Source organism: Anomaloglossus baeobatrachus, chromosome 1, assembly GCF_048569485.1.
Source record: "Anomaloglossus baeobatrachus isolate aAnoBae1 chromosome 1, aAnoBae1.hap1, whole genome shotgun sequence".
NCBI classification, from domain to species: Eukaryota; Metazoa; Chordata; class Amphibia; order Anura; family Aromobatidae; genus Anomaloglossus; species Anomaloglossus baeobatrachus.
Genome location: NC_134353.1, coordinates 869,301,386 through 869,325,192, shown reverse-complemented (window position 1 = coordinate 869,325,192; position 23,807 = coordinate 869,301,386). Strand labels below are relative to the sequence as shown.

Here is a 23,807-nt window from a genome sequence, read left to right as displayed (position 1 = left end):
TCGCCTTCCACCCAGCTGCTGATCATCAGTATTCTCATGGTGTTAAATGCTCCCTTCTTCCCTGGACTGGTGCTGGTGATATTATTTAGTTCATTCTAGCTCTAGTTGCAAGCAAGTGACTTGCTCTCATCTGTAGTATTATTGCTGAAGCTTTGCTGAACTCTTGCCTGTGTCATCTGGGGATAAGGAGTTCATGCTTTTCCTCAGTGTGTCCTCCTTGTGTAATCCATTAGCATTTAGTGGGGTTGATGAAGAGCTCACCTCACCTGTTCATTATTTAAGGTCCAGTACTAGGGTACCTAAGGTCAGGTATCAGGTTCCGTACCTATGCGCCGAGCCGATCCAGGGTGGTGAAGGATCCCAGAGACCAGCTGTCACCATCTCCCCCTTAGCAGGTGTCCCTTCCTCTTACCTTTCGCCGCTCACTTCATACCTCCCTGTACCTAGCGTGACAGTCAAGCATGTTTCTGTAAAAATAAGTGGTGGCCACATGTGACCTCCGGGCCGCAGGTTGTGCACCCGACTGTAAAATGTATAAATACTACAACTATTCGACTCCTCAGCTCAGATTCTTCACCTTGGTGCAAAACAAGGAAGTTTGATTGTAAGTAATTCTTTTGGCCGGATGTGCGTAAAGGGGTATATAAATAGCGGATATCCAATAAAGTAGCCTAAAGAAGCCGTGATGGCATCTGTAGCCTTACTATAGTACGGGATGAGATGTTCTGGGCATCGGTGGAGTCTGCAGTAGACTAGCTGCCACCCACACACACATTAGAAATAGTAGCATGAACTTAAGTAGATCGTCTATAAAGCACAAGCTCCAATGGGAGATGCTCGTACACCGGCTGATGTCATTTCATATATATATTTACTAAGTGCTGAAATCAGCCCAGGTCTGCGGGATAGATAAGTAGTGCGAGGGACTGAGCTAAAGTGAAGGACTGCAAATTTAATGACTTCTTATAAGAGCGTATTTAAGAAGCCACTTCTGTCTTTACTTAGAAACCAATTGGCCTAGGGTCTGCCGATAGAAGCCATGAGCAATTAGAAGCCCCGAGCAATCTAAGGCCAGGAAAGAAGTGGGCACTTTTATTGAAAATATATAATTCTTCGAGGAATTGTCTCTGGGAGCCCATTATACTCCAAAATAATCCAATTAGTATCGTCAGTGAAATTCATATAGAAATGAGAATATAATCTGGGCTTCATTTTTAATAGAAGTATTACTTTTCTTGATTGTGATAAGTTTAGCTCCAGCCTTTAAAGAGGACCATTGCCAGGTTAAAAAATGTTTTTTTTTCATAAGGTTCCAGAGATACAGGCCTTTTTTTTTTTTTTTAGACCTAATTTTTAAAGGGAACCTGTCACTAGATTTGGGGCCTATAAACTGCGGCCACCACCAGTGGGCTCTTATATACAGTATTCTAACATGCCGTATATAAGAGCCCAGGCCACTATGTTGAACGTAAAAATGACTTTATAATACTTGCCTAAATGGTTGCTACGGTGGAGGTGGGTCATATAGGCGTCTCCATTCTCCGGTGCCGGTGCCTCGTCTTTCGGACATCTTTGTTGTCCTTCTTCCGAAGCCTGGATACATGACACGTCCTACGTCATCCACACTCGCTGGCATTGAGGTCCTGTGCAGGCACACCTTGATCTGCCCTGAGCAGGGCAGATTAAGTATTGTAGTGCACCCGTGCGGGACTGGCAAGTGTGGATAACGTAGGATGCGTATTGCACGCAAGCTTCAGAAGGAGGACGAAGATGGCCGAAAAAGGAGGCACCGGCACCGGACAACGGAGATGCCCATCTGACCCAACTTCACTGCAGCAACCGTTTAGGTGAGTATTATGAAGGGATTTTTTGACGTTCTACACAGCGGCCTGGGGTCTTATATACAGTATGTTAGAATGCTGTATATAAGAGGCCCCTGGTGGTGGTGGCAGGTTATAAGCCCCAAATCTGCTGACAAGGTTCCCTTTTAAGGTTTTCACCCAAGGGGGTGTGGATCACAGGATTCTCTAGGAACAGGTCTGTAGACTGCTCTGTACTGTGTAATTACTCTGCGAGCAACACCCTCTTGTAAAGATCATAACAACTACTAAATAAAAATGCCCATATCTTTTGTAACCATATTGAGAAATTAAATAAATATTTAGGAGCGTAGTGGGAATACAATAAGGACAAAAACTGTAACAGTATGTTCTTGCGGGCTCCCGATCTGAGCCTGCATCATCTCTGACAGATACCGTCCGTGTTATAGTCATCACGGACCAGTGCAAAAACTAATAAGGGGCATGGTATTGGTGCATTTACTAAGCTTAGCTCCTTTCATTCATGACTTAAAGTAAAAGGAAATCGCCTCTTTGCCTCTGTTTTTTTGGAAATTGAAACATATATACACAGTGGGTATGGAAAGTATCCAGACCCTTTACATTTTTCATTCTTTGTTTCATTGCAGCCATTTGGTAAATTCAAAAAAGTTCTTTTTTTTTCTCATTAATGCACTCTGCACCCCATCTTGACAAAAAATAAACAGAAATGTAGAAATTTTTGCAAATTTTATAAAAAAGGAAAACTGAAACATCACATGGTCATAAGTATTCAGACGCTTTGCTCAGTATTGAGTAGAAGCACCCTTTTGAGCACTAGTACAGCCATGAGTCTTCTTGGGAATGATGCAACAAGTTTTTCACACCTGGCTTTGGGGATCCCCTGCCATTCTTCCTTGCAGATCCTCCTCAGTTCCATCAGGTTGGATGGTGAACGTTGGTGGACAGCCATTTTCAGGTCTTTCCAGGGATTCTCAATTGGGTTTAGGTCCGGGCTCTGGGTGGGTCGGTCAAGAATGGTCAGAGTTGTTCTGAAGCCACTCCTTTGTTATTTAAGTTGTGTACTTAGTGTCATTTTCTTGTTCGAAGGTGAACCTTCGGCCAATCTGAGGTCCAGAGCACTTTCGTTTTTCTTCCAGGATATCTCTGTACTTGGCCACATTCATCTTTCCTTCAATTTCAACCAGTTGTCCTGTCCCTGTAGCTGAAAAATACACCCTGGCATGATACTGCCACCACCATGTTTCACTGTGATGAGGTATCTGGTTTTCTCCACACATACCGCTTAGAATTATCACCAAAAAGTTCTATCTTCATCTCATCAGACCAGAGAATCTTATTTCTCATAGTCTGGGAGTCCTTTATGTGTTTTTTTGCAAACTCTATGCGGGCTTTTATATGTCTTGCACTAAGGAGAGGCTTCCGTCGGCCACTCTGCTATAAAGGCCTGACTGGTGGAGGGTTGCAGTGATAGTTGACTTTGTGCAACTTTCTCCCATCCCCCTACTGCATCTCTGGAGCTCAGCCATAATGATCTTGGGGTTCTTCTTTACCTCTCTCACTAAGGCTCCCACAATTGCTCAGTTTGGCTGGACGGCCAGGTCAAGGAAGAGTTCTGGTGGTCCCAAACTTCTTCCATGTAAGGATTATGGCGGTCACTGAGCTCTTGGGGACATTGAGTACTGCAGAAATTGTTTTGTAACCTTGGCCAGATCTGTGCTTTGCCACAATTCTGTCTCTAAGTTCCTTGGGAAGTTCATTTGACTTCATGATTCTCATTTGGTCTGACATTAGCTGTGAGGTCTTACATAGACAGATGTGTGCCTTTGCAAATCAAGTCCTATCAGTTTAATTAAACACAGTTGGACTCCAGTGAAGGAGTAGAACCATCTCAAGGAGGATCACAAGAAAATGGACAGCATGTGACTTACATATGAGTGTCTGAGCAAAGTGTCTGAATACTTATGACCATGTGATGTTTCAGTTTTTCTTGTTTAAAAAAATTGCAAAATCAAAAAGTTAATTTATTTCAGTAATTCAATACAAAAAGGCAAACACATATATAGTCATTACACACAGAATTATCTATTTCAAGTGTTTTTCTGTAAATTTTGATGATTATGGCTTACAGCCAATGAAAACCCAAAAGTCATTATCTCAGAAAATTAGAATATTATGGCCTTTTCTTAATCCTATCAAGGCTGCGGTTATCCCAGTTGCTTGTGCACCTTTCTCTACCACACTTTTTCCTTCCACTCAACTTACCATTAATATGCTTGGATACAGCACTCGGTGAACAGACAGCTTCTTTAGCAAAGACCTCCTGTGTCTTACGCTCCTTTTGGAATGTGTCAATGACTGCCTTCTGGACATGATTATGTAGCCTACTGAACCAGACTAAGGGACCATTTTCAATGCTTAGGAAGCCTTTGTGTTTTGTGGTAATTATTCTAATTTTCTGAGATAATGACTTTTGGGTTTTCATTGGCTGTAAGCCATAATCATCAACATTAAAAGAAATAAACACGTGAAATAGATCCCTCTGTATGTAATGGCTCTATATAATGTGTTTCCTTTTTTGTATTGAATTACTGAAATTAACTTTTTTATGATATTCTAATTTATTCACACACACGCGCGCGTGTGTGTGTGTGTGTGTGTGTGTGTGTGTGTAATATATGTGTGTGTGTGTGTGTGTGTGTGTGTGTAATATATATATAATATATAATATAAATCTCTTAGCATTCGCAGAGACATGGCCAATAGTAATAGTCTAGGGAGGTTCATTGACATCTATTGGAGAATGAATGGACGGGGCAGAAGCTTTGTGTTCCACGGAGATCTCCACACGAGGGCACAGTGTGAAATGCATTCTGGCAGTAGGTCTGCACTGTAGGTGGTGTTTGTTAGAAAAACCCAATTAGATCTAACCAATTAATAGGATCCATCCCGTATTCAGTATCTCAATTAAGGCCTCATTCACACGGCCAATTTTCACATATGAGTGCTATCAGTGGTTTTCGTATATACTGGTAGCATTACTACCTGTGCTAGTCTATGGGGTCATACACATGACCGTGTGATTTTTTTTTTCTCTTTTTTTTTTTTTTTTTGCCGACCTTTCTGTCCACAGAAAAGTATGGAGACCTGTCCAATTTTTATCCGAATTTCAGATCAAAATCAGCAATGGAAGTCAATAGGTCCGTGAAAAATCGGGCCACACTCGGATGACATCCAAGTGCAGTGTGATTTACACAAACTATCAAAACGTGGAGAAATTTTTTTATTTGTTTATTCTACAAGACAAACTGATGACGCTGGTACAGCACTCTGAGCACATGCTGATCATAATAATGCATTTTTCTCACAGGGCGGCACCGTGTAGGGCGGCACGGTGGCTCAGTGGTTAGCACTGCAGTCTTGCAGCGCTGGGGTCCTGGGTTCAAATCCCACCAAGGACACTATCTGCAAGGAGTTTGTATGTTCTCACTGTGTCTGCATGGGTTTCCTCCGGGGTCTCTGGTTTCCTCCCACACTCCAAAGACATACTGATAGAGAACTTAGATTGTGAGCCCCGACGGGGACAGTGTTGCCAATGTATGTAAAGCGCTGTGCAAATAATAGCGCTATATAAATGAATAAATATCATAATTATTATTATTAATAAGAATGAGGGCTAAAGAGAGCAGAAAGCATCTTATAATAAAGTCTCTCCCTCTGTGTGGTGGACCAAACACATTTATGCTTTGCACAGGTAGCCCATTAATTTTTTTGAATGACAGCAAGCAGAGATCCTGAAAAACATGTAAAATTTGTAAATAATTGGTATTGGAAAATTATCTTTTTAGCTCAGTGAAATTGAACACTTTGGCGGTCATAGCTCAGTAGAAAACCTTGCCCTTTTTTTTCTTTTCTTTTTTTTTTCCCCCCTTATACTTGTTGCAAATATTAAATAAAGGAGAACAGTAAATCTCATTCATCATGTCCTAAACATCTTTAAATGTACTATTACATTAATAATTATGTCTTATTCCCTTGGGGGTTTACACAGCCGGTTGCACAGGGTGCCAAATTCTATGGGAGCACAAAATTTCATCCTCTACCCATGCCTTTGTTTTTTCTTAAAGTATCCCCAGGAGCTGCAATGCCATCCAGGTCAGCGCCTCAGGTTCCTACACAGAGTGCACCATTCAAAATACGTTCAGCGCCCTAGATAACAAATCTCTCAGTATGATGTAGTGAGCTTTGTCTTTTCATTTGCTGCCTAGGTAAAGTGCAGCAGCCAGCTACAAACTCGTTTTGACTGCAGTGCTCTGCATAGGCAGCAACTTAAATATAAAAATCTGTGCCGTACTCTCCTACAAAGTCCCACCTGGGGGAGCGGTTTCAAATTTAAAAAGCTGTCACCTGTAAAAGAAACAAAACATTTACATATATACTTTTTGTAGTCCTAACTAGGGTTAGAGTTGGAGATCAGGGTAATTTTAGGGCTATGGTTATAAAGTAAATAACAATCAATAAATTTATTTAGAAATCTTTGTGTTATGGGTACATGGGTTTGGTGTTGCTAAATACTTACATTGCCCATGGCCTCGGCCATCCAGACTGCGCCACTGCCTCTTTGACTTCTCCTCGACCAGCACAGATTCATTGACATACCGTATTTTCCAGCGTATAAGACAACTTTTTAACCCCTGAAAATCTTTTCAAAGTCAGGTGTCGTCTTATACAGCGGTGCACGGTGCTGTCATAGCTTTACTGACGTTGTTTACACACCATAAAAGAGGTTCTCACCTCTCCTCCGTGCCCGCAGTGCCTCCAGCTGTTTCTTACAGTCCGCACACAGACCCCTTCGTGATAGTGGCCGCTGCAGGATGTCGTCATGGCTTTACTCCCGTAGAATGCTTTGTGGCGCCGTAAAGCATTCAACTGCAGTAAAGCCATGACGACATCCTGCAGCGGCCGCTCCGTACACCGGATGCTATCACGGAGGGGTCTATGTGCCTATGGACTGCAAGAAGCAGCTGGAGGCACCGTGGGCATGGAGGAGAGGTGAGAATATCTTTTATTGTGTGTAAACAACGGCATAATAGGGGATAAGAAGAGAACCCGCAGGAGGACTTTACTAAACAATTGGGATATTACTGCAGGGGACATCACAGCAGGGGACATTACCAAACAATGGGGACATTACAGCAGGGGACATTACAAAACAATGGGGACATTACAGCAGGGGACATTACAAAACAATGGGCACATTACTGCAAGGGACATTACAGCAGGGAACATTACTAAACAATGGGGACATTACTGCAGGGGACATTACAGCAGGGGACATTACTAAACAATTGGGATATTACTGCAGGGGACTTTACTGCAGGGACATAACTAAACAATGGGGACATTACTGCAGGGGACATTACAGCAGGGGACATTACTAAACAATGTGGACATTACAGCAGGGGACATTACAAAACAATGGGCACATTACTGCAGGGGACATAACTAAACAATGGGGACATTTAACTGGAAAAGTTGGGGGTCGTCTTATAAGCCGGAAAATACGGTATTTCTTTTTTTTTTACTGATCTAACACGGACCAAAATGACACTCTTTGGCCTCCCTTAAGTGAATGGATACGATATGCTCACCAAACGTAAGCTCACAGCGCGATGTGGTCAGACCCCAAATATTCAAACACTAACATCACTAATTGTTTCCACTTTTAAGGAAGATTCAAGTGAGGACGATGAAGATGACATGGACAGTGACGAGAAACAACAGATGAAGGAGCGTATATCCAGCAAACTGAAAGTCAACCAGAGTAAAAGTGCAAAGTCTGCAATGAAATCTTCAGGGGATCTTGAAGAGCCGAAAAGTAGTCGCAGGTAATTAATAAAAGAGGTGGCATTTGTCTGTGCGGTTAAATATTATCTGTGTTTGTCTTTTTTTTCCATCACTTATTTATTGACCATTTTACTCATGTAATGATATGATTGTCCAAATGTGTACATCTGTGTCAGTATGTTTCTACATTTGGAAGTAGTGGTATGGCCATGTAGACGCCCACTCTCCAATAAAAATATGTCCTTTTTTGTACAGATCTGGTGCACCAGTCATGAGAAATCAAGCATAGAAGGAAGACTGGAAGTGCACTGGGGGCGTGTCAATGCACTTGAAAGGAACCAACTGACACGCCCCCGTGCACTTCCAGCCTGATTTACATATGGCTTATACTCTGGATTTGTCATGACTGGTTCATCGGATCGCAACAAAGGTATCATTTTTATTGGGGGACAAACACGTATACAGCCATACTATTCCATTTATAAAAATGTGTAGGTTCTCTTTAATTGACCCCATAGACCAAGGCATTGAAATTCCAGTTAGTGCAGGTAAGTTTGGTATACCTTTGCTATTCTTTGACCCTTTTGATATAAAAGGTCTAGATCTAAATCACTAACAGAATGTATTTACTGTATACTATAAACCGCATCTCCTTATTTACCATGGTGCTCCTTTTGATTTTTAAAGTATAAGGCTACTCGTTGTTATTTTTCTATTATAGCTCACCTTTCTTAATGTAATTCTAATGTGAACCTCTGGGTGGTGCTACATAACCATCACAAGTGAAAATTGAAAAATGTGTATATCCTAAATTGTATGCTCCGATATGTTTATATGATATGTGTGTATTATTTTGTTTTATATGTAATCATTACTAGGACTATAGTATCAGATTACTTTACAGATAAACATTTTAAAAATAGTTTATGTAAAAACGTCTTCTTAGGTTTGGGGCCAGAAGTTACTGCATAGGGAGCCACGGAAGCTATAATGCTGCTCTGGTATCTGCCTGCTATGTAACCCGTGACAAACAAGAAAACGGAAGTACTGATAGGGTCTTGCCAGATAAATAAAAGGGCAGTGTGTAGTGATACACTCACCTAATGTGGTTGTGAGGGTCACAACCACCACAGATAGCATACAGATAATGGCGGCTGTCGGAACCCCCCGTGGACGAGTCTTCAAAGCGGAAGAGGAGAAGGGGTTAACGCCACGCATTCGCCAGAAAAGATGGAAAATTGTTGATTAACTAATCTTTTATTCCATAGGTCTACACGTTTCGAGGTATGAAACCTCTTCCTCAGCACCAAAATAAAAAACAATACATGAAACAAAGAGGGATGATACACTTATATACATATGGTATATAAAGAAGACCGCCTACTGACAGTTTGAAAAAATTGGTGGGCAAACACATCTGCTTCCATGACACAGTATTTTTTAGTAACATAAATCAAATCATGTCTATTGTTAACAATAGACAATAATGATTGGCGTCAATAAGTAAAGAGGTGTTGCCTCTTGACATATCTACTATTGGGGTTCGAGCCTCTTCAGTAAATATTTTTACACCTGCTTCTTTATTGTTATTGTTCTCTTTTTCTTTTTTTTTCTCTATTTTAATCTTCTATAAGTTTTTTTCAGTTGCAATTATATATAGAATCTTTATTGTTAACAATAGACATGATTTGATTTAGGTTACTAAAAAATGCTGTGTCATGGAAGCCGATGTGTTTGCCCACCAGTTTTTTCAAACTGTCAGTAGGCGGTCTTCTTTATATACCATATATATATATATGTGTATCATCCCTCTCTGTTTCATGTATTGTTGATATTTTGGTCCTGAGGAAGAGGTTCCATACCTCGAAACGCATAGACCTATGGAGTAAAAGAATTACTGTGGAACCTCGGTTTACAAGTAACTTGGTGTGTGAGTATTTCGGTATACGAGCAAAGCTTGCTGTAAATTTGTAACTTAGTTTACGAGCAATCTTTGCTGTACGAGCAAATACTCCCCGCACACACTTCCGGTTCCGCGCTCTGACCCGCTCCTGCAGTCCGCTCAAACACACACATATTATGCTCACCTTACCTTCTGTTCCCTCTTGGGCCTCCTGGTTCTTGTAGTTCGCAGGTACAGGATGTGTATCTGGTAACCATGGACGATGGAGGAACTTCCGCTGTCAGCCGCTTCTCAAAGGCAGTGCGCTGACCAATCAGAGGCAAGCGGCCCCTGCCTTTGATTTCAGCGCTCTGGCAGTGGAAGCTCTGGCATCGGTCGTGATGGTTACCCGATACACATCCTGTACCAGCGAACTACAAGAACCAGGAGGCCGGCGATGGAACGTAAGGTAAGGTGAGCATAACGTGTGTGTGTTTGTGTGTGTTTGTGCATGTGTGGAATGGCACAATAGGGCATTTGAACAAATTGTCTGAGCTTGCATTATTTCCTATGGGAAATCTTGCTTTGCTAGACGAGTAACTTGGTTTACAAGCACACTCCCAGAACAGATTGTTCTCATAAACCAACGTAACACTTTATTAATCAACAATTGTACATAGTTTCAGGCGAATGCGCGGCGTTAAGCCCTTCTCCTCTCTCGCTTTGAAGACTGCTATATTACCCGGGCTGAAGACCGATGAAGACAATCATATTAATCATTTTGTAACCCACAGTATTTATCAAAATGCTACTTTGTCTGATACAGGGACCCCAATAATATGAAGAAATGTATAATACTGGTATAACATTTGTGCGGCACAATCACATTCCCTCCCAGAACCACCTTCAACATGTGTCCACACCTCTTTTATTCATATATCTGCAGGTAAATTGTTTTTATACTATGTAGCATATTTATCAATTTGCATTTGTGGATACAGTATTGTACTATATTTCGGCTAACCTGTACAGCACATTGCTTGTACTGTACCTCCACACACCAACAATTCTATTATAAGCTTAATGTGCTGTTTAATTTGTTGTGGTTTTTTACTGCACAGTATTGTGTATTAGTGTACGGTAATAATTTTATATGAATACAGGACATTATTTGGTATTACTGTAATAAGTTTGTATAAATACAGTAAATATTTTTGGGTTGAGGAACGAATTTTCTGCATTTCAATTATTTCCTATGGGAAAATTTGCTTTGATATAAGAGTAACTTGGTTTAAGAGCACACATCCGGAACCAATTATGCTCGTAATCCAAGGTCCCACTGTATATAATTTACGTTTTTTTACTTGGACCGACCTGTGGCGCAAGAAAAGGAAACCATGCGCACTGAACAGTCCGTCCCTGCTAGATCGTTCAGAGCTCGCAGGCTGCTATGGTTTTCTGCAGCGTGAGTCCTATTTACGATGCACCGCCGAGAATGATGCACAAAAGATCCTTTCACCAGATAATAAAGCATTTTGCTTGTTTATCAACTGATCAGCAGCCTGTTTACATGGCAAGATAACTGTAAACACAGGAGGTCGCCTGTGCCGATGGCTCTCCACATTGTAGCTTATGGCATTAAGGCCGCTTTACACGCTACAACATATCTAACGATGTGTCGGTGGGGTCACGTCGTAAGTGATGCACATCCGGCATCGTTAGTGGTGTTGTGGCGTATGACAGCTACATGCGACTGCGATTGAACGTAAAACCGTTCATCGCATACAGGTCGTTCATTTCCTAAAAATTGCACGTCGGGTTGTTCAATGTTCCCGAGGCCGCACAAATCGCTGTGTGTGACACCCCGGGAACGATGACCACATCTTACCTGCGTCCTGCCGGCAATGCGGAAGGAAGGAGGTGGGCGGGATGTTTACAGCCAATTCTACATGCTGTATATAAGAGACCAGGCCGCACTATAGAAAGTAAAAATGACTTCATAATACTTTCCTAAACGGTTGGTACGGTGCAGACAGGTCAAATGGATGGCTCCGTTCTCCGGTTGCGGTGCCTCCTCTTTCGGCCATGTTTGTCCTCCTTCTTCTGAAGCCGGGGTGCATGACGCGTGCTACGTCATGCACAAGCGTCAGCATTGAGGTCCTGCGCAGGCACACTTTGATCTGCGCTGCACAGGGCAGATTAAAGTATTGTAGTGCTCCTGCACGGGACCTCAAAGCGGTGGTGGCCACAGCTTATAGTCACCAAATCTGGTGGCAGGTTCCCTTTAAGTCAGAAAGACCCACAAACAAGCAGCAACTGAAGTCAGCGGCAGTAAAGGCCGGCAAAACCTCACAAAGAAGGAAACCCAGTGTTTGGTAACGTCCATGGCTTCCAGACTTCAGGCAGTCATTGCCTGCAAAGGATTCTCTACGAAGTATTAAAAATGAACATTTAATTTATGGTAAAGTAAATTTGTCCAATTCCTTTTGAGCCCCTGAAATGAGAAAAATGGCTGCAATTCCTAAACATTTCTCAGGATATTTTTGCTCAGCTCCTTTAAATAAACCTTAAAAAAAAGTCTTCACTTCAATTACATCTCAGTTGTTTCATGTTAAATAAAAAATACCGGCACGCAGAGGAAAAATCACGAATATTCGGTCACTGTCCAAATATTTCTGAACCTAACTGCGAATGGTGATATACAGTAGATCACAAAAGTGAGTACACCCATCACATTTTTGTAAATATTTTATTGTACCTTTTCATGTGACAACACTGAAGATATGACACACAATGTACAGTAGTCAGTGTACAGCTTGTATAACAGTGAACATTTGTTGTGTCCTCTAAATATCACACAGCCAAATTCAGTAAGGTTGATTGGATCACTGGCAACAAAAGCGAGTACACCCCTAAGTGAAAATGGCCAAATTGTGCCCAATTAACCATTTTACCTCCCCGGTGTCATGTGACTCATTAGTGTTCCAAGATGTCAGGTGTGAATGAGGAGCAGGTGTGGTAAATTTGGAGTTATCACTCACACACTCTCCCATACTGGTCACTGGAAGTTCAACATGGCTCCTCATGGCAAAGAATTCTCTGAGGATCTGAAAAATAGGATTGATGGTCTATAAAAAAGTTGGCCTAGGCTATAAGAAGATTCCAACACCCTGAAACTGAGCTCCAGCCCGGTGGCCAAGATCATACAGTGGTTTAACAAGATAGTTCCCACTCAGAACAGGCCTCGCCATGGTTGACCAAAGAACTTTAATGCACCTGCTCAGCATCATATCCAGAGGTTGTCTTTTCAAAATAGATGTACGAGTACTGTCAGCATTGCTGTAGAAGTTACAGGTGTAAGTGGTCATCCTGTCAGTGCTGAGACCATACGCTGCACACTGCATCAAATTAGTCTGCATGGCTGTCGTCCCAGAAGGAAGAAGAATAAGAAGGCTGTCATCCCATCTAAACATGATGCACAAGAAAGTCAATAGTTGCTGAAGACAAGCTGACTAAGGACATGGATTTCTGAAATCATGTCCTGTGGTCTGACGAGACCAAGATGAACTTATTGAGTTCCGATGGCGTCAAGTGTGTGCAGTGGCAACTAGGGGATGAGTTCAAAGACCAGTGTGTCCTGCCTACAGTCAAGCATGGTTGATTCCAAGTTTGGGGAGCTACAGTTTATATAGCGAATCATGTATGACAACATACTGAAGCAAAGCATAATCCCCTCTCATCAGAAACTGGGCCGCAGGGCAGTATTCCCACGTGACGACCCTAAACAGACTTCCAAGACGACCACTGCCTTTCTAAAGAAACTGAGGGCAATGGTGCTGGACTTGCCAAGCGTCTCCAGACCTAAATCCTATAGACCATCTGTGGAGTGTCCTCAAATGGAAGGTGAAGGAGCACAAGGTCGCCAACATCTACCAGCTCTTTGATATCATTATACAGGATTGGTTGATTTTAATGGCTTCTATGAAGCTCTACTGAACTCCATGCCCAAGAGAGTTAAGGCAGTGCTGGAAAATTAATGGTGGCCACACAAAATATTCACACTTTGTGCACAATTTGGCAATTTTCACTTAGGGGTGTACTCACTTTTGTTGCCAGTGGTTTAGACATTAATGGCTGTGTGAGTTAACTAGAAGACACCAAATTTACACTGTTATACAAGGTGTACACTGACTACTTTGCATTGTATAAGTACCATATCTTTAGTTTTGTCCCATAATAAGATACAGTGGAACCTCGGTTAACAAGTAACCCAGTTAACGAGCATTCCGCCTAACGAGCAAAGCTTGCTGTAAATTTGTAACTCGCTTTGCCATACGAGCAAAATACTCACCGCACACACTTCCGTTTCCGTATATCCACCGCACTCTAACTCGCTCTTACAGTCATCACAAACACACACACACACACACACATATTATGCTCACCTTACCTTCCGTTCCATCGCCGGCCTCACGGTTGTTGTAGTTTGGCGCTACAGGATGTGTATTGGTAACTATCGCGACGAGGGAGGAAATTCTGCTGTCAGCCGCTACTCAAAGGCAGCACACTGACCAGCCCGAGGCAAACGGCTCCTGCCTTTGACGTCCGCTCTCCAGCAGCGGAAGCTCCGGCATCGGTCGCGATGGTTACCCGATACACATCCTGTACCGGCGAACTGCAAGAACCAGGAGACCGGCTATGGAACGGAAGGTAAGGTGAGCATAATATGTGTGTGTGTGTGTTTGTGTGTTTGTACGTGTTTGTATGTGTGTGGAATGGCACAATAGGGGACCAGGATGGGACATTTAACAAGTTGTGGAACTAATTGTCTGCATTGCAATGATTTCCTATGGGAAATCTTGCTTTGCAAGATGAGTAACTTGGTTTCCCAGAACGGATTGTTCTCGTTAACCAAGGTTCCACTGTGTAATAAAATATTTAGAAAAATGTGAGGGCCATACTCCCTTTTGTGATATACTGTAGTACAGTTATAGACAATACCCACAGATACCTCTTCTGTGATTTTGAGTCGATATTTTCCCCTTTTGTCTCCTGGCTGTGATCATCATTAAGACTTCTTCCACCCCTTCTTGGCTCTCTACACAAACTTCCCATTTTGTTGCTGCCTTATTGCCCTGCTCTGTGGCTTCTACACAGTAACAGTGCCTATCTTTTTGCCCAACACAATATTTGTGCTAGCATTTGTGCCTCACACCGCAATAATTCTCTTTATTTGCTCAGCACAAGTTAGTATTACATTTTGTGTGCCCTACAGTAATGTCTACAGTAATGGTGCCCTCCTTCTTGTGTCTTTGTGCAGTAATACTCCACTTGTGCTCTTCACAAAAAAAACTATCCTCACTTTTTGCCCCCACACATGGCTTTTAAAGGGACTCAGTTAGCAGGTTTCTGCAATGTAACCTGAAGACAGCATGCTGCAAGAGTTAAAACAGAAAATTCAGCCCTGTGTGTCTTATCTCCTAGTCTGTTTTGTTTACCTTTAATGTTAGTTTAAGCCTCTTATCTTTATCATTGGTGGGTCTCAGCAGGGAGTATTCCCATCTCAGACATTTATGGCCTAGGCTCCAGGTATGTTAAAATCATCATTCACTAGCTACAGGTAACACCTCTGGGACCCGCATCATTTTCCCCCATGAATAGAGAGGCTTCTGTTCACCTCTGAGTGATCCAAAAGTGTCCGGGCTTTCTTGCCACCTTTATTTTCCCAGTGGCTTGAGAGGTGGCAATATTCTTGTGATAGCTGCATGTCCCAGAGATGGGACAAGGATTATCCAGCCATTTTGAGACTCATGCTGTCAACTTTGAATCATTCCCCATTGTCCACCTATCCTTAGGGGCACTTTGCACACTACAACATCGCAGGTGCGATGTCGGTGGGGTCAAATTGAAAGTGACGCACATCCGGCGTCGCAGGCGATATCGTAGTGTGTAAATTCTTTTTGATACGATTAACGAGCGCAAAATCGTCGCAATCGTATCATCGGTGTAGCGTTGGTCATTTCCATAATTTGGAAATGACCAATGTTACGATGTTGTTCCTCGTTCCTGTGGCAGCACACATCGCTGTGTGTGAAGCCGCAGGAGCGAGGAACATCTCCCACCTGCGTCCTGCGGCTCACGCTGGCTATGCAGAAGGAAGGAGGTTGGCGGGATGTTTACGTCCTGCTCATCTCCGCCCCTCCGCTTCTATTAGCCGCCTGCCGTGTGACGTCCTATGACGCCGCACGACCCGCCCCCTTAATAAGGAGGCGGGCCGCCGGCCAGAGCGACGTCGCAGGGCAGGTAAGTGCATGTGAAGCTGTCGTAGCGATAATGTTCGCTACGGCAGCTATCACCATGATATCGCAGATGCGACGGGGGCCGGGACTATCGCGCTCGGCATCGCAAGCATCGGCTTGCGATGTCGTAGTGTGCAAAGTGCTCTTTAGAATAACACAGTAGGGAAAACTTGGCAAAACTGCTGCAAAGGGAAAGTGTGGGCCTTGCCTGAGACTACCACCACTTTTCCATTGTTCCAGTCCTAACAAATGTCTCTCTGGTTATTTAATGTGCAAAAAACTATAAACCATTTCTCAAAAACATTTTCAGGCATTTCATTAAAGCAGAGGTCTTCTCTGCACTCTGGTGACGGATCCCAGGTCTCCTCTAGGAGGCGCACACTGTCCATACAACGCAGGGATCAGTGGTAATGGCAGCACGCTGGTTTTCCATAGTTATGCCAGAAATGTTGACAGGTAAAAATGCAAGTTTTGAGCCGTCAGATTTACGGTGGTATAGAAAGTCCTGCTCACTCTGCTGCACTGGTCACAAAGTTTTGGTCAAGTAGTGACTGGCAGAAACGATATATCTAATGGTAGGTGTCGCTCTGACATTTCATCTAATGGGCTGAACACCTCCAGCTAGGAGACCTCTGCAGAGAGGTTAACGCGCAGCATTGTTTTAATTACCACTAACAGAGAGCGGCTTGTTTTACGATTAATTATAGGACAGGATAGATCCCAGGAGTCTGTACTCCCCAAACTTCCTGTCTAGCTACTAACGCTCTGCTCTTTGTATGAATATACTTTTGCACTCCCCTTTTTGGCTTTTTTTTTTAAAACTTCTGTCTGACTCCAGGGTTTTATATGCAAGTTGATTAAAGAAATGCCAAAATAGAGGCGAAAAGAGGTGAAATCTGTCTGTAAAATGATTGCAATTGTTCCCTATAGAATCTCTTACAGTATTCTGTGCTCTTTACGTAGGATCATGCCAGCACCAGCACATATTAGTCTATATACCCTTTGTTTTCTGAGTGACCCACCCCAGTTTTTTTTTTTTTTTCAACACCTGGGTTATACCATGAAATATATTTGAGAAAGTTTACTATTCTGTTTCCAAGACAGGTAAAAATAAATCAGTTTGTATACATTATTTATGTTTTGAGATGACTTACATTGGTGTTGATGGTAGCTCCCTGTAGGTTGACTGCTATTATCTGTGTCCAATTGCTGCATCAATGAATAATTGACACCCGAGTGTCGTTCATCTTCCGTGGCAAGCTCTGTCCCGGTGGTGTGCACTAATCCCTATTTGTGATGTGGCCATGTCTTTTATATATTCTTCTTATTTGTCCTCATTGATGAGCAGAAATCATTCTGTGTCTTTCACAAATAGAAAAGAATCATGTATAAAATATATAGCCTTCAACATAACTTTGGATTATTATTGCGCAGCACCAAAATGTAGCAAATGATCGGCACATGTATATCCATTACTGACTGACTCAGTAGTTCTATTTATTTGGAATGGAATTGCCAGAGAAAGTTGATCACTCCACTCTGCAGTGGTCACAGAACTAATGGATCATTGTTGCGCATGCGCAGCCAACTCTCCACTGCAACGGAGCATTTCAGAGCCCTGTTCTTGGGATTGGTGGGTTCCTCATCAATTATAAAGTTATAATCTATGCTGATAATTGATGCCCCCTAGTTTTTTTTTTTCTGTCAGTATTTCTGTTTATCTCATACATCAAGCAGTTGTAGATGCGCATGCACGGTGTGGTGGATGCACATGCACTGTTTGTCTATTTAGAGCATTGGTGCACACAAACAGATATGGGCCCTTTATAGTCTAATAGCTCATCAAAATACACAATTTCACCTACTTTGGAGGTAGAAATAGGCTCCCTTACCTCTTGGGCCCCTATGCAGCCGCACAGGTTGCACCAATGATATGTTCAACCCTGATTTGTGGTATGAAAGTACTCTTCATTGCGGCACTGCATCAGAGTCCCGTTCTTGGGATTGGTGGGTTCATCAGTAATCAGAAAGTTATAATCTATTTTGATAATGAACGTCTCCCAGATTTATTTTCTGACTGCCAGTATTTGTCCATCTAGTACACCAAGTAGTGGTGGATGCGCATGCACTGTTTGTCTAATATGGCAAGCTCTTAAGAGCCATTTATACGCTGAGACATCGCTAACGATATATCGTCGGGGTCACGGTGTTTGTGACACACATCCGGCGTGGTTAGCGACATTGCAGCGTGTGACAGGCAGGAGCGATCTTTAAACTATCGCTAAAGAGACAAAAATCGTTGGTTTATGAGAGGTCGTTCATTTACCAAAAATCGTTGTCTCGTACGTAACGAGGTTGTTCCTCGTTCCTGAGGCATCACACATCGCTAAATGTGACACCGCAGGAGCGACGATCATCTCCTTACCTCCGTTCACCGGCAATGAGGAAGGAAGGAGGTGGGCGGCATGTTCTGGCCGCTCATCTCCGCCCCTCCTCTGCTATTGGACGGCCGTTTTGTGACGTAGCTGTAACGCCGAACGCCCCTCCCCCTTGAAGGAGGGATTGTTCGGCGGGCACAGCGACGTCGCAGAACAGGTATGTGCGTGCGACGCTGCCGTAGCGATAATGTTCGCTACGGCAGCGATCACCACATCGCACCAACGACGGGGGCGGGTGCTAACGCTTGCGATATTGCTAGCAATCGCTAGCGATGTCGCAGCATGTAAAGCACCCTTAACTCTGCGCTACACACAAAACCTATGTTGTGATGCTTGATGGAGGTGCATGGAAGCATTTAGAGTATGAAAGTATTCTCCCGTAGAAACATTTTGAATAGATTGAGACTGTCCAGCACTGGACCAAGGAGCCATAAGCCTCTATACACCTCCATTTATGCTCACTGCACAGACTTTGCTGTGTACCTGAGCTCTTAAGCTCTTAGGATCTTCCGATTATAGATGGCTTTAATTGGATAAAGTAGGAGAAGAGAGGGGTTAATTCCGCACTGCCATGTGTAATGACAGAAGAATTCAGGAATGCACAATAACATGATTTTATTCTATGCTTTTCGGAGTCTTGCTCCTTCTTTAGGACAAAAGTCACTGATTTATTTTTGTCCTGAAGAAGGAGCAAGACTACGAAATGCATAGAACAATAAAATCACGTTATTGATCGTTCCTGGATTCTTCTTTCATTACACATGGCAGCTCGGAATTTGCCCCTTTGTTCTCCTGCTTTATCCAATTTGGGTATCCACGGGGTCTGCAGCAGCCACCGTACAGCTATATGCCATTCATAGTAGTTGTTACTCTCACCACTACCTCAAGTGAAAAATTCCCTGTATTATCTATCCCAATCCACCGGGATAAAACCCTATATTGCACCTTTTTGTCTCTCCAGCATCTACTAATATAGATGTCTTTGTTTTATAGTCTAATGTCTATGAGGACCTCTGACAGATGATGTCAGGAAAGATCAGAATGTAGGTTTTCCGATTTGGGATTGCCAATCCTTTTATTCTCTAAGGGCTAGGACACACGGCGAGTAAAACGGACCGAGTGGAATTTGATAAAAAAAATCGCATTTCACCTGGACCAATGTAATGCGGGCGTCACACGAGACGATCTATCGTGCGATATGTCGTCGGGGTCACGGTTTTCGTGATGCACATTCGGCATCGTTTATGACGTCTTCCTGTGTGACACCTACGAGCGACCCAGAACGTTTGCAAATCGTGTATCGTTGACACGTCGCTCATTTTTAAAAAATAGTTTATTTTTCTTTGCGCCGGTTGTTCATCGTAAACAGTGTGACACCCCAGGAACGATGAACACAGCTTACCTGCGTCCCGCGGCTCCCACCGGCTATGCAGAAGGAAGGATGTGGGTGGGATGTTTACATTCCGCTCCTCTCCGCCCCTCCGCTTCTATTGGCTGGCCGCTGTGTGACGTCGCTGTGACGCCGAACATCCCACCCCCTTCAGGAAGTGGATGTTCGCCACCCACAGCGACGACGCTCAGCGGTTTAACGACTTTGTGCGCCACGGGCAACTAATTGCCCGTGACGCACAAACGACGGGGGCGGGTACGATCGCTCGTGTGATCGCACGATAGATCGTATAGTGTGACGCCCGCATTACTCTATGGAGCTGTTCCCATCTTCAATTATTTTCTCAGCCCTAATTGGACCGAGAAAACAGTCACAGCATGCTGCGGGTAGAATCCGATCCGTTTTCACTCGAACCATACAAGTCTGTGGGTGCGAGTGAAACAATCGCAATGCACTTAGATGACACTGGAATGTAGTGTGAAAATCGGATCAGCTGACAATAGAGGAGATAGGGAGATTAATCCCTCCCTCTCCTCCGCAGCACCCCCCTTTTCCTCCGCAGCTGTGATCCGATCGCAGGATCGGATGACAGTGGTATGACACTCGGCTTACACTCGCCGCACAGCAAGATCTAGCATATCCGATGCACTCGGATCTGATGCCGTACGTTCGTGCGGCCTTAGCCTAACAGAGATGCCGCCACCTGAGATGTCTGGCAGCGGCTCGCATAGAGGAGCGTCAGGCAAGATAGCTGTCATCCACACAATCAGCTGAGCCATCATTTGGCTGACAGATAACTACATGTTTCGGCGACTTTGGTATTGATATAATCACTCTCATATCTTTAAATAACCTTATCCACAAATATGATGCCTGAGCTGCCGTCTCTCTTGGAATTGCGTATATACCTAACTTCTTGGCATTCGATGTATGTAGATAGATTTATTTTTTTTTTTTCCTAGAAGCTGGCAAGTGTCTAGTGAGTTGCTTTATTCAGTGCAGGGGCTTGGAGATCATTTCTGCCTGTGAGGAGAACCAGCTCCCTGTCAGAAGTCAGACATAGTGTGTACTGCACACATGGCATATTGCTCCAGACTTGGCCGGCGGCCCAGCTCACCCCATCCACTCTTCCCTAACAGGCCTACTGTCTGCAAATAGCAGGATTAAGGCCCTACAAGAACCATTCCATTTGTTGAAAGGAAACACTGCGACATATGGATAATTAAGAACTGCTGAAGTTGTACTGACAAGGGGTGTTCGAGAGGGGGGAAACGGGCTAACGAGATGAATCTGCTCATTAACGTCTGTTGTGTCTGTGCTGCAGAATTCCTCGTTACTATTTACAGTAGTAAAGTCATTCTGTTGGAAGCTGCTACCAATCTGCGGACCGCCGCGTATGAGCTCACTGTATTAGTTTAAGCTCTTCCAGGTAAATGTATGGCTTTAATTAGCCACGGTTTTTATTTGCATGTGTTACATCCATTGTCTGCATTTCCGACATTACATTATATTCTACTGTAGCTACTGTGCTCTGCTAGTAACCCCCCTTCATCTATAGTTTGATAATTTTCCCCCCAGGTTTATAAAAAAGGAAAGTAAATAAAAAGAATTAAGTATATTACGGTCTATCGTGCTTGGGTATGGTGTATTAGGGCAAGTGCTATGCAGCCCCTTATGTTTTTCTGAAGAATAATATGTAACGCTGCAATCAAGACAGAAACTAAAAGAAAAACCTAAATCCGTGGCCTACATAAGAAATGTCACTTGTCAGCACAGAGTGACTGTTCAAGTACAGGTGCTCTTTGAATCATGGTGTCGCCAAACATTTAAAGGGAACCTGTCAGGTGTAATATACACCCAGGACCACGAGCAGTTCTGGGTGCATATTGCTAATCCCTGCCTAACCGTCCCTGTATACACTAACATAGATAAAGAGATCTTTAGAAAACGTATTTCTAAAGATCTTTTATAATATACCAATGAGGCCAGCAACTAATCGCGAGGGCGTTAGTTCCCTTGGCTAGTCAGCCCCCTTAGCACGCCCCTGTGCACTCACCTCTGCTGGTTTTCGGCTCAGTTTTCGGCTCAGTGTGCACAATCAGAGGGTCCCCGGACTTCCGGTCATATGCACTACGCCCTTTTCTTTATCGTTCCTTTGGGAGACCCAAACCTTGGGTGTATAGCTTCTGCCTCCGGAGGACACACAAAGTACTACATCTAAAAGGTGTAGCTCCTCCCTCTGAGCCTATACACCCCCTGGCCAACCAGTCATAACCAGTTTTTCGCTTTGTGTTCAGGAGGCATACATGCACACATGCGTTCTCATATGATTTTTTCTTTTTTTCCCTTTTTTTGGAAGAAGATTGAAGAAGTGAGGGTCCACGTCTGGACCCCCGGCATGTCCCTTCTCACCCCACTGTGTCGGCGGTGTTGTAAGGTTGATTATCCAAGGCTGGAGCCTTACATGCCGTGCTCTTTCACCATCCCCTCTGGGCTCTGGATTGAAGTGGGAGCCAGCACGGTCTCCATGCCTGGCAGGAGACCGGTCTCCATCCACAGCCCCTTGAGGAGCCTGTTGGACCGGAGCACTCACCCCCAGGGACCGGGCCCTGCGTCTCAGCAGCTAAGTACCTTGAGACATTTATATTTTGGGGGTCCCTGTTCTTTATGTGTGGGTAGAGTGTGTTTACTGTGCCTTTACTGTGCTTTTTGACATTTCCGGCGGGTCCTCTGGCTTTTCGCCCGAGAACCGCGCCGATGGTGCCTGCGCGTCGGCCGCGCTGCTCAAATTTAGGCCCCGGCTTCGCCGGAGACCTAGTTTCGATTTCCTGCCCTCGCATGTCACTCATGCAGAGGGACAGGCATGGCCCCTCCCGGCGGCCGTCCTGCACAGGGGAGGGACTCTCCCCACTGCTTGGGTGCGACTCCCCCTCTGCAGGCCTCTATGGCCTTCCAGATCCGCCCTTTCATACAGGGACGCCCCTGTCCCGCCCCCTCTCTTCGCTCCGGCGGCCATTTTCTTCACTCTGTTCTGGCGTCCGGCACTCTGCACCCCTGCCGAGGTGCTGTGCATTGGGGGTCCGGGCTTCAGGATCTGGAGGGCACACAACACCGGCGGTCTGGTAAGCCACAGCCGGTCTCCGGTTGTGGACCTCTGCTATATTCTCCCTGGGAATCACTCCCTTTATAGAAGCCGTTTTTCCTCCACTCAGGCAGCATGTCTCACACAAGGAGCAAGGCTCCTAAGCTTTATGCTGTATGTGCTGCATGTAAGCTTCCGCTGCCTGAAGCAAGCACCTATCCACATTGTGAGGTTTGCTCTAACTTGGAGGTGCCACGGCCTGGGGTCTCGGCTCCAGTGGTCTCTCAGGCTGCTCCTGCACCTGTGACTGAACCCCCGGCCTGGGTAGAGTCTTTTTCTAGGTCTATCTCCCAGTCATTTGCTGAGTCCATGGGACTTTTGTCCAGGACTTTGATGAATATGCATCAGCCCCCTTCACAGGGTGCCTCTAATGCTCTTGCTAAGGGGCCTTTAGGACTGGAGCTCACAGTGGATTCATCATCAGGGCACGGACCCCGTCCGTCTAAGAGGCGCCGCGGGATTCCCTCTCCCTCCTCATCCCTCTGATTCAAGGGCTGAGGACTCGCAGGACGAGGAGTATGCCTATACAGGGGGCTCGGAGGCTAACTCCATGTGCCCCATTGACCCTTCCGAGGGTGACTCAGACCTTAGTGACTTGATTGCTTCCATTAATTCTGTACTGGATCTCAATCCGCCAGTATCAGAAGAGCAGCCCTCTCTGGCAGAAAAGCACCAGTTTACCTCGCCGAAGAGAGTAAAGAGTGTTTTTTAACCACTCCAGTTCTCAGGCCGCTGTGACCAAACCCAGGGCCTGTCCTGACAAACGCTTCCCAAAGCGTGGTTCTGATGACCGTTTTCCTTTTCCACCTGAGGTGGTCAAGGAGTGGGCTCACTCCCCAAAGGTAGACCCCCCGGTGTCTAGGCTCTCAGCCTGGACCGTTGTGTCGGTGGCTGATGGCACTTCCCTTAAGGATGCCGCTGATCGTCAGATTGACCTTCTGGCCAAATCCGTGTATGAAGCGGCGGGGGCC

At 44.4% G+C, this 23,807-nt stretch overlaps 1 protein-coding gene across 1 annotated transcript in view; it reads left to right on the top strand.

Moving 5' to 3' along the window:
* The window catches only part of CWC27 (CWC27 spliceosome associated cyclophilin), a 308,857-nt gene that overhangs the window by 54,270 nt on the left and 230,780 nt on the right, over positions 1-23,807 (top strand). Inside the window, exon 10 of the mRNA XM_075326207.1 lies at positions 7,569-7,726. Within this exon, the coding sequence (XP_075182322.1) occupies positions 7,569-7,726 (158 nt within the window). The remainder of the gene's footprint in view (positions 1-7,568; positions 7,727-23,807) is intronic.